Below are 18,503 nucleotides of genomic sequence, written 5' to 3' on the forward strand. Positions count from 1 at the left end.
GCCAGAGAGAGATGCCAAAGTAATACAGAAACCACTTTCCGCTCTTGAAGTCAGGCTATTAAATTCACATACTGTACTATTTTAATCAATAGTAGTTATTTAAGCTATTCCTTAGATACAGGTTTTTTCATTATGCCCCAGATGTACGTCACTTTTAGACAATGCAGAGTGGCTGCGATACACATGTAATCTGTAATCTGTCCTTTCAGGCTAAACCTTCAGCATTTGTAAACTTACAAATGTTCTCTCATAGGTACATGGCCCAGAAGTTATGAGATATTTAAGACTTAATGGTCAATAGCCCCATCATGGTTTTCCAACCAAGATGGGTCGAACTGAAACACTAAATTACAAATTCCACTTTGATTGATAATGAAATGATACATATCATGCAGAATTATTTGCCATGTTTTGTATTTATATTACATTTGTTTCTTTAACTTAATTTAGCTTTTTGGTCTCTGCCATTATCATAAAATGAATTCAATAAATAACAGAAAGATATGTAATCCAACCCTCATAAATACAAATACTAAAACCAGAAACATCTACAAAGATAGCTAATTAAAAGCATTACAATACAATAAAACTTAGTTGTGTCCTCTTCAGATAACAATCAAAAAAGCCTCAACAATTTTACATAAAAATGAATGAGCATGATACTGACATGATACTTTCTAAAGGAAATACTCAAGGTTTGTGGTCAAAATAAATGTGAAAGATTGCTGGTTGACTTATGTACAGGATTTGTCTATTTTAAAACATTTGTAGAAGTGTAATTTGAGAACTTAATGTGATTGTGTCAGTTCATCATAAGACAAACAGTTCTAAAAAAAAAGGAAAGTAAAAAATTGGCCAAATGTTCTAAACCTGGTGCCTAAAGTTAGTCTCCTAAACTTATATTTAGGCACCTACATAGGAATAGCCTGATTTTCCAAGTGTTGTGCATCTGTAAGTCTCACCAAAACCCATGTGAGCTGCAGATTCTTACCACCTTTGAAAATTAGGTCATTTCTATTTAGTTTCCCAAATATAGATTTAGAAGGTTAATGTTAAGTATCCACGTTTGAAAATTTTGGGCATTGTCTGAAACAATCTCCCCTCCTCCCTTCACAAGAGAATATTTGCTATGGTGTAATAATATTCATATTCAGTAGCTGCAGACCTCATTTTGCAGATGGGGGATGCAGGCACAGAAGCTAAGCGACTTTCACAAGGCCACACAGTGAGTCAGTGGCAGTGATGTGATTAGAACACAGGACTACTTGGGATCCCGGTCTCATGCTCAGTCTGCTAGTAGACCTCACTGCTTCTCTGGAAGAAAATATGTGTGTGTAGATAACAGGAGGAGCAAATGTGGGCCCTTTATACAATAGTTTATTTAAAAATGAAAACAGGGGATTTAATCATTTGGTTTTTATTTTAATCGTAAAGTGATTAGTCAAAAACAGTGATGTAGGGCTTCCAAATCAATATGGTTATAGAGGCACTTCTTTAGAGTTTGCTTGAGTACTGTCACCTCTACAAATGTAACTGCAGTCAACATTAATTGGTAAAGCCAGGAGGCATAAGCCCGGAGTAAGATTCAAGTCCAATTGATGAGTACATTTTAATTTGTTGATAGTATAAGGAGTGGTTCTCAACCTGCGGCCCAATCAGCACACAGCTGAGGCCCCCGAGACATCCTCAGGGCCATATAGGTTGTATTGGATGTGACCCACAATGGTAAATAATTGAGAATCACTGATATAAGGACATTCACATATCTTTATCATTTCATAGTCTCATTTTGACACATTCACAAATGCAGTTTTAAATATATGACGACATATTTAGTGACTGAAAATGAAACTTCTTTCATGCTAATCTTAAAATGAAGTGTCAATGTACACTGTTAGAGAAACATTCCAATGTTAAGTCTGAAGAAACTTTCAGATCAATTAGCATTAATTAAAAAAAAAAAAGTCCATGTTTCTGGACTCCCCGAAACAAGACACTTAGAAAGAGAAAGTATGTATCCTTTTATCTTATGATCAAGTTATGCTTCTGTACTGATCCACTGCATTAAAGACAAAAACATTTATTAGAATAGCGATACCTTGTTTCAGATGTAAATTAATGAAAGAGGCATTACTGCGAAAACACTAGAAACAAAAAGCTCAATCTCTTACTAGCAACATCCACTGTTTAGATGAGACTGGGTATGTTTCTAACATCTAAAAGAGTAAGCAAAGGGGGTTATTCTTAGAGTAGTTGTCTTATGTAGGATACAGCTTGCAAATGCATTGGCAGTCAGCCAGCACTGGAGGACTTCAGCTACAAGGCCTCCTTCCAGGGCAGAGCAAAGCTATCAAATGTTTGTTCTATAGTGCAAACCCAGTGAAAAGTTTTGTTTTTTTGCAAAAAAGGATATGGCAAATACACTCGAGTACATGAAATACTATGAATTATATGTGTCCTGGAAGGACGCACCACTATACCCCCATTCCTGCAGTCCTAAACTCCACAGGAACCACGAACTCCATGTCAGTCACGGACCTACAGATTAGCGGTGATATGCTGTTCAGGAGATTAACTGTCCAAATGAAGCAAGCAATGATTGAAAGATTTTCCAGAAATATATTCAGCCTAGATCAGGGGTTCTTAACCTTCTTTTTTCTGAGCCCTCCCTCCCCCCAACATGCTATAAAAACTCCAGAGCCCAGCGGGGACAGCGGGGACTCGGGGCCAGGAGTGGGATCCTTGGGCATAGGCATAGCTTGGCTTCTATTTTGGGGCAGTAAGGGTCGGTAGGGCTCGAGCCAGCTCTGCACAGCAGGGTCCAGGGAGGGAGCGCCACCTCCACCCCCTCACCTCAGCAGGCCACCCTCCTGGGTGGGGTATGTGCCGGTGTCTGCTCCCCGAGGGCTCTACCAGCACCGGAGCCAGGTCCCCGCCTGGACAGCTCTGACCGGCTGCGTGGGCAGTCAAAGGGGGTTAGGAGATGCTGCTTCTTTCGTATGGCTGGTGTAGAGCAGCAACTACAATTTCACCTGAAGCTGATTGAGCCAAATGGCTACATCAGGAGTAGCATTAGCATCTGATCAGGAGGAGGCTTGGAAAGCAGATTGGGCTAAACAAGACTTAAAAAATAAGCACCTTGTGCCAGATCCCATGCAGAAGGTTCCTGGGTTTGACCTTCCATGATCATCTGAACCAAATTCGAACCAACTGTGGTAGATGCTGATATCTAATGCACAAATGGAAAATCAAGGATTCCCCAGTGTGCGAGTGTGGTTCCCCACGACAGACTATCGAACATGTCACTACCTACTGCCCAATTTATAAATATGAAGGAGGCATTACTGGAATAAATTCTGCTACTCCTGATGTAGCCAGCACAAGGCAACAGTGAGACAATTATCCATCCGCTCAAACATGTGGACCCACAACTCTGGGTATCAGGGACAGTTTGGGCAGTGGACGGAGCATGCTGCAGAGCTTCCAGTTTCCCCTTTGACTGTAGATATGTTTGGCTATCATGAGCAAACGAGAAACTACTGTGAGTGAAAGATGAAGGTGTCAAGGAACAGATTTCATTTTCAAGCCTCAGAGGTGTTCTTATAAAGACCAAGATGAAAGGGAATGGGGGCATGATTTAAAAACATACAAAAAATGCCAGTACATTGTGTTGCTTCTGGTGAAATGCTGGCATATGTGCCACGTTTCTCTATTTTCAGATTTAGATGACACAAGTAGTGAATCACTCCCTCACTCATCTGAAGTGCCTGAGTTATGTGTAGCCAGTCTTCAGATCTCTGTGTTTCAGATGACTTTTGGGACTCTCATGTAACTAGCTTCAAAGCAGTTGCTTAAAGTCCTACATCTTAAAGATCAAGAACATGTTTTATTTTTTAAAAGGAGTGGACATGATGCTGAATTTTTAGTTGCAAAAATAGCTTGTGGATTTATGGTTTTATTTCTGCTCCTGGTCCTCTGGTGTTTGTAAACTGATCTAGACCCACGGTTCTCAACTGGGGGTATGCAGACCCCCCTGGGGGCTCCACCGCTGAAACCACAAGCCCCATCGCCTCCCCCCGCTCTGTGGAGCTCAAACCGGGAGTGGCGCAGGACTGCAAGCCCCATCCCTGATGCCCCCCTGCAGGGGCTGAAGCCAGGAGCAGCGTGGGGCTGTAGCCCCATCCCTGGCACACACCCCCCCTCCATGGGGCTGAAGCCGTGGGGCTGAAACCCCAAGCTCACCTTCCCCCTCCCCCCCTGAAGCCAGGAGCAGCGTGGGGCTGAAAGTCCAGCTTTTCTAAATAGTCCTGAACTATTTCTTTCTCCACAGAGGGCTGGTCACCTCCTCCCCACACTGTACTGCCCAGTACAGTAGTCTGTGCTTGAATGCTGTCATGAATAAGGATAGACTTAAGCCTGTGCTTCAAGTGCTTTTCTGAACTGGGGCAGGAGCAAAGAGAGCAGTGACTGAAACAAAGCACACCAAGAATCTTACGGTTCTCCATGTGAACTGAAGGAAGCCCTGCATCATTAAAAACTTCATGCATGTAGAAGACTCCTCCTCGCCTCCTACACAGTGACACACAAATATATTTTAGATAACTAACATTATTTAGGGGACATGTGAGGTGTCTTTGCTATCCCCAAGCTTGCTATGAAAGAAGTGGGTTTCTCTCCATGTCATGAGGTAGGAAGGGTCAAGGATTCAGGGAACTCCTCATCTTGCAGCTACATAAGAGAGGATGGGGTGAATCGGGGCTTACTGCACAGGGGAAGGGGAGATGATCAAGAGAGAGAAGCCTGACAGAGCTAGCAGCAGCTGTGCTGCTATTCAAGGAGTTCCACGCTAGTAACAGGGACAGCTGCTAACACTTGCTATAACTTCAGGGACTGCAGTTGCAGCCTTATTCTTTTAATGGTGACTTCACATTGTTTTAGGCATTTCTGCATGTATTCACTCCTCCCAGTTCTTGCCTCGCCTCCTGTTCCAGCAGAATTAACTATCAAATGCTTATCACATGACTCACAGACAAGGTAGTGGATGCATGCTGGGACTGGAAATGGAAGACATAATGTGCTGCCAACCCTCATGATTGTATTGCAAGTCTTGCACTACTGGTTGTTTTTATTAAAGTCCCAGCTCCTGGAATCATGTTATTATGTAAGACACTCAGGTTTTTGTTTGTTTGTTTGTTTTAAGATTTTAGCCCTTCTGATTGTGGAGGAAAGCTTGAAAACAAGAACATATAGGGCTCCAACATCAGAATGCAAATAACAGGAGCCCCAAATAATATATTTTTAATTTCATGATTTTGAGGCTTGATTCATGATTTTTGAATGCCTAGAGTTGCAACATTGGAACATACGCTGCACACTAAGCTTGTGGGAAAGAGCAAGAGGAATGTATTACCGCCCCCCCCAGCAAAAATCAATTTTAAAAAAGGCATATGCATAAACATACATATGTGTAATGTTTACATATGTGTAATACTTCATGCCCTGATTCAGTAGGTATATAAGCAAATGCCTAACAAATACATGGTTAATTCCACTGAAGTAAATGGGGACTACTCGTGTCCTTATAGCTAGTCACAGCTTAAGAACCTTATTGAATAAAGGCCTGAAGTAATAGGGCCAACAGCTACTGAGACCAGTAAAGTTTGTGGCCTATCAGCCTTAACAGGATAACCCAAATTTTCTAACGGCTGCACACAAAAAATAAATGTGCACTTTAATGAATACCAGTTAGATGTGTAAATCCATCATGCACACATTAAAGCTGAGATTGCACACGCACGCACAGAGTATACACAAACATGCAGCTCCAACTTGTATGTACGCAGAATTTGTGCCTACGAGATAGGGGCACCTGGACTTTTACATGTAGCTGTTTGTTCTGATATTACTACTTCTTCCTGAACATATGCCATAATGTTTTCACTTTTAAAAAAAGAAAAACGTACCATGATTATAGATGGAGTTTATCCACTAGATTGTGCTAATCAGGTTTGACATTAAGAACTTGCTCTTAGTAGTTCTAAATTAGTACTCCCATTTCCATTTGTCAGTCTTGAAGTGACAATCAATTTAGGTTTCACATTTTGACATTTTATAAATACAGTTCAGAGTTACAAACACCAGTGTTACAAACTGACCAGACAACCAAACACCTTATTTGGAACCAGAAGTATGCAATCAGGCAGTGGCAGAGACCAAAAAAAGAAAAGAAAAAGAAAAAGAGCAAATACAGTACAGTACAGTGTTAAACCTAAACTACTACAAAAATAAAGGGAAAGTTTTAAAAAAGATTTGACGAGGTAAGGAAACTGTTTCTGTGCTTATTTCATTTAAATTAAGATGGTTAAAAGCAGCATTTTTCTTCTGCATAGTAAAGTTTCAAAACTGTATTAAGTCATTGTTCAGTTGTAAATTTCTGAAAGAATAACAACATTTTGTTCAGAGTTACGAACATTTCAGAGTTACGAACAATCTCCATTCCCAAGGTGTTTGTAACTCTGAGGTTCTATTGTATTGTATGCAGAATATTGAAGTGATCTGACACATTTTTAGTCAGAGCTACAAATGTTTAAACTCATCAATTTATTCTCAGGGTAGGATTTATAGAAAAACTGGACTTTCTCAACAGAAATTACCAATGAATTTCTGGTGGGATTTATCACAACTGAATTTAAATCAATGACTGACACAGAAAGAGTTATTGGGCCAGAGTGGACTTAAATGGAACTATGCTAGTTTACACCATCAGAGTATCTAGCCCATCATATCAAAAACTCCCAGAGTCAAGGGCATTGGCAGGCAAGGATTAGGAATCGTTAGAAATTAAAAAATGGTACATAGTACCATATATATTATTGTCCATTATTGACAGTAAATGAGGTTTATTTTCCTGTTTCACAAATGAATTTTTGTCCTCTCTTTCCAAGGCATCAACTTTTCCAGAGTGAAAAATGGGTAGATACAAACATAGAATGGTCATTGCAACAAAGAAAAAAAACAGTTAAAAATCTACCCCACATGTAAGTGATCAGCTTCCTGAAGTCAACTAGATGTCTCTTCATTCAGGGTCTAAACGGAAAAACTGTTATATTGTCATACAGCTGTCCCTGAAAATGCGCCTTTTCTAAAACCTTACACGAGACTTAAGTGAATGCAAACTTCCCATGACAGCAGTAACATTCTCTAGAGAAGCTGCCTAATCAAAGTGACAGTTTGGACACATACTGTATTTGCATTTAAAGAAACTGAGCACTTCAGAAACATTTACTGTGTTTCATAACAGCAAAGTATAATAAACAAAAAGCAGTTAAAAGCTTTACTGGAAAATTAGTTCTTCTTTTCTTAAATAAAAGGTTAATCTGAAATGGAATGAGCTAAAATGCTGCAAGCGCTAAGAGCATAACAATTATTAAAATACTCCAGTTTATTTTAAATTATTTTAACCAGATACAAAAATAAAGTATATGAGTAGCAGAAAATAATGGCACAAAAATCATAGATATACACCTAGACACATGAGTTTGACCAAAACGTATTTGATGGCCTTAATTACTTCAAAACCCCAGAATAATAGGGTTTTTCTAACAAACGTTGGTAGATCTAGAACTGCGTGTGGCTACTGGATGTCCCCATAAAAATGCATTTTCAAGGCTACAGAGAAATATCACTTTATTTTTTAATACTTCCTACTTTAAAAATGAGTGTGCACTGAGACCACAATAAAAACTACCATTCTAAGCTGTGAACAAATCAACAGTATTTTACACAATGCAAGGTTTTTCATAATAAAGTGTGAAGATTTAAATTAATACTAATTTTAAATCAAGATATCTAGGTCATAAACATGCATTTGTTCCCATATCCATATATAATTTTCTGCCCTGTCAAAATATCCAGTAATACCATGAATTTATTTTGCTTCAAATGCTAGTCACTAAAGAGAATACATCAACCTCCCTCACCTAAAACTGTTTTATAGGAATTGGGAGGGGAAAAAAAGAATAGTAATACTTAATGTAATAATTTGCTTTGATCTTTAAGTAATATGCAGTGACCCATAACTGAAATGAGTTAAACTGACATAAGCTCATTAGGAGAAATCATCTTTTAAAGAGCATCATAGCAGTTCTCAAATAAAAAAGATTATTTAAATAAGGAAATAAGAAATACATCATGCTATTTAAAATAGACACATTCATAACAGCGTCCTTTTCCTGAATTTCTACTTCACTCCAAGTGCATCTCTTTCCATTCAGAGACACAAGCTTAATAGAATAGTTTATAACATCTGATATACTGTACTGCTACTTAATTTTAATGTATACGCTGCTGGTGTATCTAATACATCTGTAAGTGGTGTCTAAACCCCAAATAAGACAAACTGAGCTAAAAATCTGATACGTGGCTTTTCATCTCCTGAGGAAAACTCAAAGCCAAACATGCAAAGGGTTGGGAGGGGGACCAAACTGGGGGGAGGGAGGGAATGAAGGACACCAACCCAGCGTGTGTACCAATAAAGACTACAGGTAACTATATCTGTTGTACTATGGGCAACATGGGATGGATCACTTGATGATTACCTGTTCTGTTCTTTCCCTCTGAAGCACTTGGCACTGGCCACTGTCGGAAGACAGGTTACTGGGCTAGATGAACCATTAGTCTGACCCAGTTTGGACATTCTTATGTTCTTATACACTTCCAAAAAGCACATCTTTGGCCTAATCCCATAGAAGTCAATGGCAAAGTTAATTTAAGGTGCTTCTGACTTTTTCTTTTTTTCACCAAGCAGGTGATTTAAAAACAAAAAACAAAACAAAACAAACAAGATCTCAGAGGATGGTGGGAAAATCTGTCCTTTTCCGTGAGTAGGTTACGAATGGCAGTCCTGCTGATGATGAGAAGACTATGCAGCAACTGCATCATTACAAAATGGCATCCTATTTTTGGATTTTAACTCCTATGAGCCCCAGACACTTGTGGATGAGCTTTGCTTGATGGTGAAGAGTTCAGCATGATTATGTCATGTACCAGCTAGCGTACATGTATGTATATTGTGTGTACATATGTATACATATACAATATATACACACACATAGGGTGACCAGATGTCCCAATTTATTAGGGACAGTCCCGATATTTGGGGCTTTGTCTTATGTAGGCGCCTATTACCCCCCACCCCTGTCCTGATTTTTCACACTTGCTGTCTGGTCACCCTACACACACACACACACACACACACACACACACACACACCTTTCTTTCTTTCTCTCTCTCCCCCCCCCCCTCTCTCTCTCTCTCTCACACACACACACACACCCCTCCATTGCTGCACTGAATGGTCCTCATCCTCAAATGCATGCACTTGTACACAGTGCCCTCTAATGGCTGCTTTACAGAGGATACAAGCCCTATTACTACACCTAACAGAATATGTCTACACTAGTGAACTGCACCATTGTCACTTGCACTGATGTGACTGGACTGGTATAAGCTGTAATGGTGTTATATGTTCACTGTGGATTTCCCATTTCAAGTGCACAAAATGCACTCATGGCTACACAGAGCACTCCCTCTAAATCAGTGGCTCTGAACCTTTCCAGACTACTATACCCCTTTCAGAAGACTGATTTGTCTTGCGTACCCCCAAGTTTCACCTCATTAAAAAATTACTTGCTTACAAAATTAGACATAAAAATACAAAAGTGTCATAGCACACTATTACTGGAAAATTGAGTATTTTCTCATTTTTACCATATAATTACAAAAGTAATCAATTGGAATATAAATATTGTACTTACATGTCAGTGTATAGACTAGAGCAATATGAACAAGTCATTGTCTGTATGAAATTTTAGTTTGTACTGACTACACTGGTGCTTTTTTATGTAGCCTGTTGTAAAACTAGGCAAATATCTAAATGAGTTGATGTACTCCCTGGAAGACCTCTCTGTACCCACAGGGGTACGTGTACCCCTGGTTGAGAACCACTGCTCTAAACGTTGCAAGGCCTGTGGATTGCTACACCTATCTCACATTGCTCAGCCCGACTCCCAGGTCCATGTGCAATATGTCTAGGATATGTTCGAGCTGTTCCCAAATACACCTTTACCCCGATATAACACGACCCAATACAACATGAATTCAGATATAATGCGGTAAAGCAGTGCTGCGGGGTGGCAGGGCTGCGTGCTCCGGCGGATCAAAGCAAATTCAATAGAACGCGGTAAGATTTTTTGGCTCCCAAGGAAGCATTATATCGGGGTAGAGGTGTACTTTAAATGGTTTTGCCTTGAAGAGGCTCTGACCTGGCACTTGCAAATATCATGGACGGAGAGTAAGCAGTTCTCACTGTGGCTACTGCCAGACTGACTCTAAGGGCTTGTCTACAGTACCGCACAGGGTCAATCTAAGATACGCAACTTCAGCTACATGAATAGCGTAGCTGAAGTCGACGTACTTAGATCTACTTACCACGGGATCTTCACTGCGGTAAGTCAACAGCTGACACTCTCTCGTCAACTCCGCTTGCGCTTTTCATTCTGGTGGAGTACCGAAGTTGACAGGAAAGCGCTCAGCAGTCGATTTATCGCATCTATACTAGACGTGATAAATCGACCCCCACTGGATCGATCGCTGCTCCCTGATCCGGCAGGTAGTGTAGACCAGTGGTTCTCAAACTTGGGCCGCCGCTTGTGCAGGGAAAGCCCCTGGCGGGCCGGGCTGGTTTGTTTACCTGCCGATCGCAGCTCCCACTGGCTGCAGTTCGTTGCTCCAGGCCAATGGGGGCTGCAGGAAACGGCGCGGGCCAAGGGACGTGCTGGCCGCCCTTCCCGCAGCCCCACTGGCCTGGGACGGCGAACTGCGGCCAGTGGGAGCCACGATCGGCCAAACCTGCGGACACGGCAGGTAAACAAACTGGCCCGGCCCGCCAGGGGTTTTCCCTGAACAAGCGGCGGCCCAAGTTTGAGAACCACTGGTGTAGACAAGCCGTGAGGCATGGAGGCCCAGTACATATAGTAGGACGAGCCCTGTCACCTTAGGGTTTTTGAGGGGGTAAGAAGCTTGATTTCATTATTTTAATTCATTTCTTACATCTTTTAATTTTAAATGTTCATTCCTGTTTTTCTTCTTTTCTCATTTTGTAGATGAATGAAGGATTCTTCTATCTTGTGGTTTCTTTCTACAAGCCAAGACAGGAGCAGTCCAGACGAAGGACATCCCTCCAAGTTGCTCTGTGTAGCTCAGTGAGTTCCCTCCATCCTTCTTCTTCTACCTACTGCATTGGAGCCCCCAGGGGACACAGGTTTGTACAGCAGGGACAAATGGGTGCTGGAGCACATGGGAGAGGCAAGTGGCTTTACTTGGGGGAAAGATGGAATTCGTTTTGATGTGCCTCTGTTAGCTAATGACTCTCTTCTCTTCTCTTTTTTAGATCTCAGGAGTACAGTAGAGCTGATGAGGCAGTGGGTGGACAGCTGTGGCAACCCACCAGTAAAGTATGTACATTAGTGAGTGTTTGAATGCTTCTGTGGGTGTCTATATGTCTGCACTGATTTTGTCCCTTTTTGTTACTCCTGAGGAACAAAGCAAAAGTGGGTTTTTTTTAATTAATTTTATTAGTTTTATTTTTATTAAGCTTTTGTGTCCTCCTTTAGGAATCAATTCAAGCAAGCACTGAAGCATGTGCTTAAGTCCCAATAAAATCAATGACAGGTAAGCATGTGCTTTGGTGCTTTGATGAATTGAGGTCTAAAATCTGGAAATCGGAGATGGTGAGAGTCAGGAACAGGTAGAGCTGACAGCAGCCAAGACCTACCTGCATGCAGCCACCTTCAGAGGATCATAGAAATGTAGGACTGGAACAGACATTGAGGGGTCATCTATCTCAGTCCCATGCTCTAAGGCAGGACCAAGTTCACCTATCAGGGATGGTCTAGGTTTTTGTCTAACATGTTCTTTAAAACCTCCAATGACGGGGATTCCACGACCTCCCTTGGAAGCCTATACCAGAGCTTAACTACCCTTAGAGTTAGAAAGTTTTTCCTAATATCTACTCTAAATCTCCTTTGCGGAAGATTAAGCCCACTGCTTCTTGTCCTACCTTCGGTGGACAAAGAGAACAATTGATCGCAAACCTCTTTATAACAGCCCTTAAAATAGCTGAAGACTGTTATTGGGTCCCCCCATGATGAATAACAAGCATGCTATGGGGTTGATACAGTAAAGCATTCCAAATTCTTCCAGGTGGACAAGGCCAAAGAGTTTTCTTTAGTTCAAGTGGTGGACTGATTTTGAAGTGGAAGTTCCTGGGTACCATGATACATCCTGTGTTTGTGTGTGTGCACTCTACTGTATCTTGTAATAAGCTCTTCCGGAACAGTATTGTTGTAAAGTTTTAAAAAATTACATAAGAACGCACATGCTGAACTCTTAGTATAATTACATTTAGCATTTATACAATACCAACGTTTATACAGCAGTGTACATCACCAATGCACCGCATGAGTGCATGAAACTATGAAAACTATACAGCAATACATTCAACATAAATAGCCATTCAATGCATACCTAAAAATAGTAATCAAGGGAAGCTTCAGACAATGGACATTGTTAAAAAAAACCCAAACAGAAAACATTTACTGCACTGTGGTTTTTGACTTTGCAGATGCATTTGCAGTCTTCCCCATATTTAGAATGGAAAATACCACAAATGCCACAATAAACTTCACTACCACGAGTGGTACTGTAACTTATTTACTGTTTTAAATGACATCCATTGTAGATAATTTAGTAATCATTTAAAAAAATTATTTCATAATACAGAAATGTAAATATCAGTATTTTTGTAGTATATATAAACAATTATAGTATACTATACTGATATATATAATACAAAATATACATATATTTAAATATTTATAATTATAAATATATAGATATTTAATATTATATTACTAAAGATACTAAATAAACCTTTGAAGTATCATTTTCTACTGGATTTTTAACTTGATACAATTCATTTATTTGCTAGCTATTACTTAATTTTTTAAAAAGCATATAATTGATTATGATGATGACAATGATCAGCTACAGAAGAGTGAAAACTGAAGTTCTGAAATACTAAATATCAATTAAGTAAATGACTGCATGGATCCAACTGAGACTAGAATCTGGTCTGAGTTCAAAACATAGCCTAAAAGTAACTGCGTAGGTACAGGTGGCACAAATTACGTTCTCAAGTAACTGCTGTGGAAACTAATACATCTTGAAAGAAAAATACGTGATTTTCCGCCCCATGAAACTGAGTGAGATATTGGCAACAATCAAGTATATAAGCGATTCTCATTCAATTGTCTACAAACTCCTCTGTGAATTTGTCTTAGCCCTGACCTGTAACTTCCCTGCTATTCCAGTACTTAGCTTCTCTCAAGTCAAGATGTGTGGTTGTGTCAAACTGTTTGGTAGGTTTAGTTGATAATATGTGCAAATCCTAGCATATAGCCCTTATAGGCTATCTATTTATCTATATATATAGCAAGTAGAGATTTTGACAAGTAGAAGTTGCAAAAAAATCTAAGATGTAACCCTCCCCCCCAAGATTATTAAGTTAAATGTTTGAAAACATAAGATGATTATACAAAGAGGAATCTGTACTGTAGCAAACTGTTTCAAATTAAAACCAATATAGCTCATTACATTTTGGAAAAAGAATGCCAAGCTGCATGAATAGAAGGTACTTTACCTTTAAGGTATTTTAAGGTATTTTACCTTATCCAGTAGTGTAATTTCACAATGAAATGCCATTAGCACTCCATGGGTATGTAAATGAGGACAATTAAATTAGTCCTATTATGAATGTTAATTAGTCTGTTATGATGGTACTTTTGTATACCTAATATGATGCTGTCAAGCTAAACAATGAGTTCTAAAGAAAAGATTAATGGGTCTTTAAAGCTGGCAAACTTGTGTTATTTATTGCAGTAAGACCCGCATGTACTAGAGATGTCTTCAACCAAGACTTTGTTTGGTTTTTAAAATATTAGTTTGTCCCAGTTTTATTATTTAGCCATGCCTTTTTTAAGTACAAATAAACTGGTACATTACGCACCACTGGCTTTTGCTTCTAGATAGATCCATTAGCTAAATCTATTGAGTAGCAATCTAAAAGTAGCAACTGATAAAAATTATTTCCATTTGGGGTTACAGCTAGTATGGCATAAAAACCTTAGTCCCGTGAAGATAATTCATTTGATTTAATAAAAGACTAATTCATTTAATGATAGGTGACTGAAATTATGGGCCAGAGTTCGTAAATTAGGTGCAACAGCCTTGCACTGCTCATTTGTGTGTACGTGCAAATCATGTATTTGCATGCACAAATAGCCATTTTAGGTACCAAGAGGGCTCTGTGTGTTTGCATACATTATGCTCGCACAAATGTATGCACACAATTGCACCCGAACATTGAAAAGCTGGTGCTATATTTTTTGTTTTGTTATAGCATAACAGTGGAGTGGAGGAGGACTGAATAAATTGCAGAAAGAATTCACTTGCACCAGCCACTTTCATAGGTAACTAAGAGTAAATAGGAAATTCAAGCAGAACTACTTCAGGCAAAGGTAACACATAGAGTCAGTTACCCTAGAAAGTGATTGAAGCAAAATACAATTGAATCCAAGCTACACACCTCATCTTAACTCCTTTTCCACAGGAGGTGGAGTTTGGGGAGCATAGTGACAAGGCAGAAATGTGGGATTAAGAAAAAGGGTTGGGATGTGGGCTGCGTGATTCTCCCAGAGCTTTTTCTTGTTCCCAAGGGTACGTCTACACTGGCACTTAGTCAGCAAAACTTTTGTCATTCAGGAGTGTTAAAAAAAAGCACTCTTCTGCCAACAAAGCTGCTGCTACTCATGGGAGGCGGAAGATTTTTTTTGTCAGCAGGAGAGCTCTCTCCTGCCGACAAACAGCAGCTACACTGTGCGGCTTTTAGTGGCATGGCTGTAGTGGCAGAGCCGTGTCACTAAAAGCTGCATAGTGTAGCCATAGCCTAAAACTTCAGTTGCCTAGAAGTGCCTGATGAAGAGTCAAGATTAAATAACTGATGATTGTCAACTTTACAACCATTAGGAAAACTAAAGCCTTAATGATACATGACATAACCTATCTTCTAAGTTGTGAACTTAAGTTTACTAGAGGGAATCTTCAGCTTTAAAAATCTAAAATGCCAATGATTTGTCAATTCCTAGGATTAACAAACTGTACACATTTACAGAGGGAGATGCTGTATCCTTAATAATGGAACTAAGACGAAAAGAAAGTGAAAAACCGACTGTCTGGATGTCTGAGATATGTTTTTTATCTTTTAAAAAACCTATATCAAGTATAAACATCCTCTCTGATTAAAGGGTTTCACTTTGTTTTTGTAGATTTCTATAGATTAAGGAGTGGTATCATTCTCCCCAATCCTCATATTAAAACTTTTTTCCCAAGAAATCTGCGACCTCACTCAAAAACTACCTGTCAATACATTATATACATAAAATTAAACTTTTCTACAGAAATCTCTCTTTTAATAAATATAACCAATACAAGAATTAAACGTTACAACAAGAAAGCAGGCACTAATAAAGCACAAGATTATCAATCCAGTTTCCAAATGTCACCTAGACTTCTAAAAGTCTTCCTGGTTGTCATTTAAATGGAATCTTATTCTTCTCTAAATTATGCTGTATAACTTAAGGCTGGCAGCCAATCTACAACCACACTGATCTGCATCTTTCCATTTATCAGAAAACTAGTAGCAGCTCTCAATTTCTCTTCCATTACACTCACCAATACAGCATCTCTGACTTCAAAATTACTGATAATTTTTGCAGCAGCATTTCTTAAAAGTAGTTAAACAAAAACAAACACGCTTACGTTTGCGATAAGGCTGAAGACACTGCAGATACTGCTAGAAAAAGTGATGTTCTCAGCAATGTTTCTTAGGCACACTAAAAACATCCTGCTGCAAGCTAAATTTGTGCTGTCCAATGGAATATCACCAATGCAAAACTGCAAACTGGAAATCATATATCATATATCTAGAGTAGAGACCGAGGAAAATCATATTCTGTGCTGTTCAGTGGCCTTCAACCACAATCTGAAATATCAGGCTGGAACAGCACACAAGGTGAACAGAGATATTTACCTACAGTAATGTACTGTAGTTTTGTACTGCAATCTCCAGAATACACACCTAGGAGAGAAATGTACAGTAGGTGGGATTGCCTGGAGCACCAGTGATGAAAAAATATTAGAATGGTGACATTCCCAAGAGTCATCTAGTTACTCTGACAGGCAGATTCCCTAGCTGGTGTTAATGGTTATAGCTCCACTGAAGTTAGCGGATGATCTTCCCCTCAGTATACCTGAAGGGAAAAAACTGTATGAAAAAAGCTCAGTTGAAGAAATAGGCCCAGAAATCTGAAATGTTACATAGACAAAATACAGCATTTTAAAATGTCTTTGAAAGTAGTACCTAGATCAAGCCTCCAGACCCCTCTATTTCGAGCTTAAAAAGAAAAAGAAACTTCCATGTGGAAGTCAAGCCTGACATGATTCACCTAAACCTGTTTCCCCCCCCAAGAATAAACAACAGTAACATAATTAGAACTCGCCTACATAGGGAAATTAGTGTGGAGTTAGCAAGGGTGTGAATTTAAATTACAGCAAATTACCTTCTCCACACTAACTCCCTCTTTGTCTGCACTAAGAGTGCCTTTGTGTGCGTTACCTGAATACACTTTTATATAAGGGTAAATCTTGAGGATAATACTAATGTGATGATAAACAAGAAAAAAACTGATCTCCAATCAAATTACTGAATACCGATTTTTGACAATCCCGTTTTATGGGTACGTTACTTATTCTGAGCACCTGATTTTGCAAATTTAAAAATTCACAGTAGGGAAGCACAAACTAAAGTATAGATGTGTTCCTAAAGTAGATAGTTTTCTTCGGATCACCAGTGAATTTCAGTATTTTTAAGAACTCCTTTGCACACAGAGTATCAGAGGGGTAGCTGTGTTAGTCTGAATCTGTAAAACGCAACAGAGGGTCCTGTGGCACCTTTGAGACTAACAGAAGTATTGGGAGCATAAGCTTTCGTGGGTAAGAACCTCACTTCTTCAGATGCAAGTAATGGAAATCTCCAAAGGCAGGTTTAAATCAGTATGGAGATAACGAGGTTAGTGCAATCAGGGAGGGTGCCACCTCACCCTGGGTCAGGGTGCAACCTCACCCTCCCTGATTGCACTAACCTCGTTATCTCCATACTGATTTAAACCTGCCTTTGGAGATTTCCATTACTTGCATCTGAAGAAGTGAGGTTCTTACCCACGAAAGCTTATGCTCCCAATACTTCTCTTAGTCTCAAAGGTGCCACAGGACCCTCTGTTGCTTTTTGCACACAGACACATTCATCATGACCTGCATATATTTATATTTGCAAAGGAGTTGAATACAAACACTACTTCCACTGAAGCACTCTCCACAAGATCAAGTACAGGCTAATTCATAAAGACAAGCAGGAAATATTTGCACCTTCCATGCAAGCTATACATAGTTATGGCATTTTCAAGAAAATCCTTTTGCAGCATGTAAGCTGTAATATAAACATACTGCACATTGCATATTTCATTACAAAGACAGAGTCATGTTCATGTTAATTTTGTTAAATAAGTGATAAGTTCAGTCCTTACCAAATTTTCCTGGTTCCTGGCAGCTACTTTCTGATCATCTTCTCCCCCATTTTTCATGTATTTGACCTCTTCCACTGGTTTGATCCTATACTCATCTGAGTACCAAGAAAAAAAGAAAGAAAGAAAAGTTTTATACCAGTGTACTTCAGTAAATGGAAAAACAGCCGACTGGAAAAAAAACATACTGCTTATTATCAACCAAGCCCTAAATGGTATAGACCCTAGTAATCTCAGCATCTGCTCTCTTCCTAACACCCACCATGGAAACAAGTCTATAAAAGAACACTTCAAAAAAGTGACTCAAAAGTAAACCTCATGGGGAATCACAGGCAAAAAATTCTCAGTTGTCTCTGGAATTTGACTCAAACAGATATGCATCTTGGACCCAGATCTAGAGCAATGCGTAAGGCACATCTCTTTGTTTAGGTTTTCCAGTAACTTCAGGCATTGAAATTTTCTATCATCTAAGTCTTCAAGTTACTATTGTCATCATGGATCCTCTTAGGGTAGGTCTACACTTACCTGGTAGTTCGGCGACAAGCAAATCGAACTTCTGGGTTCGACTTATCGCGTCTTGTCTGGACGAGATAAGTCGAACCCAGAAGTGCTCGCCGTCGACTGCGGTACTCCAGCTCGGCGAGAGGAGTACACGAAGTCGACGGGGGAGCCTGCCTGCCGCGTCTGGACCGAGGTAAGTTCAAACTAAGGTACTTCGAACTTCAGCTACGTTATTCACGTAGCTGA

General features: G+C 39.6%; 1 protein-coding gene across 10 annotated transcripts in view; it reads right to left on the minus strand.

Moving 5' to 3' along the window:
- C8H1orf21 (chromosome 8 C1orf21 homolog) overlaps positions 1 to 18,503 on the minus strand; it is a 241,691-nt gene that overhangs the window by 106,280 nt on the left and 116,908 nt on the right. For all 10 annotated transcript variants that reach the window (XR_006174694.2, XM_042851283.2, XM_065555654.1 and 7 more), the window contains one exon: positions 17,760 to 17,854. Coding sequence is in view for 9 of the 10 variants with exons in the window: in XM_042851283.2 (XP_042707217.1) it covers positions 17,760 to 17,854 (95 nt within the window). In the remaining variant the exon portion in view is untranslated. The remainder of the gene's footprint in view (positions 1 to 17,759; positions 17,855 to 18,503) is intronic.

Source organism: Chrysemys picta, chromosome 8 (assembly GCF_011386835.1).
Source record: "Chrysemys picta bellii isolate R12L10 chromosome 8, ASM1138683v2, whole genome shotgun sequence".
Classification (NCBI taxonomy): Eukaryota; Metazoa; Chordata; order Testudines; family Emydidae; genus Chrysemys; species Chrysemys picta.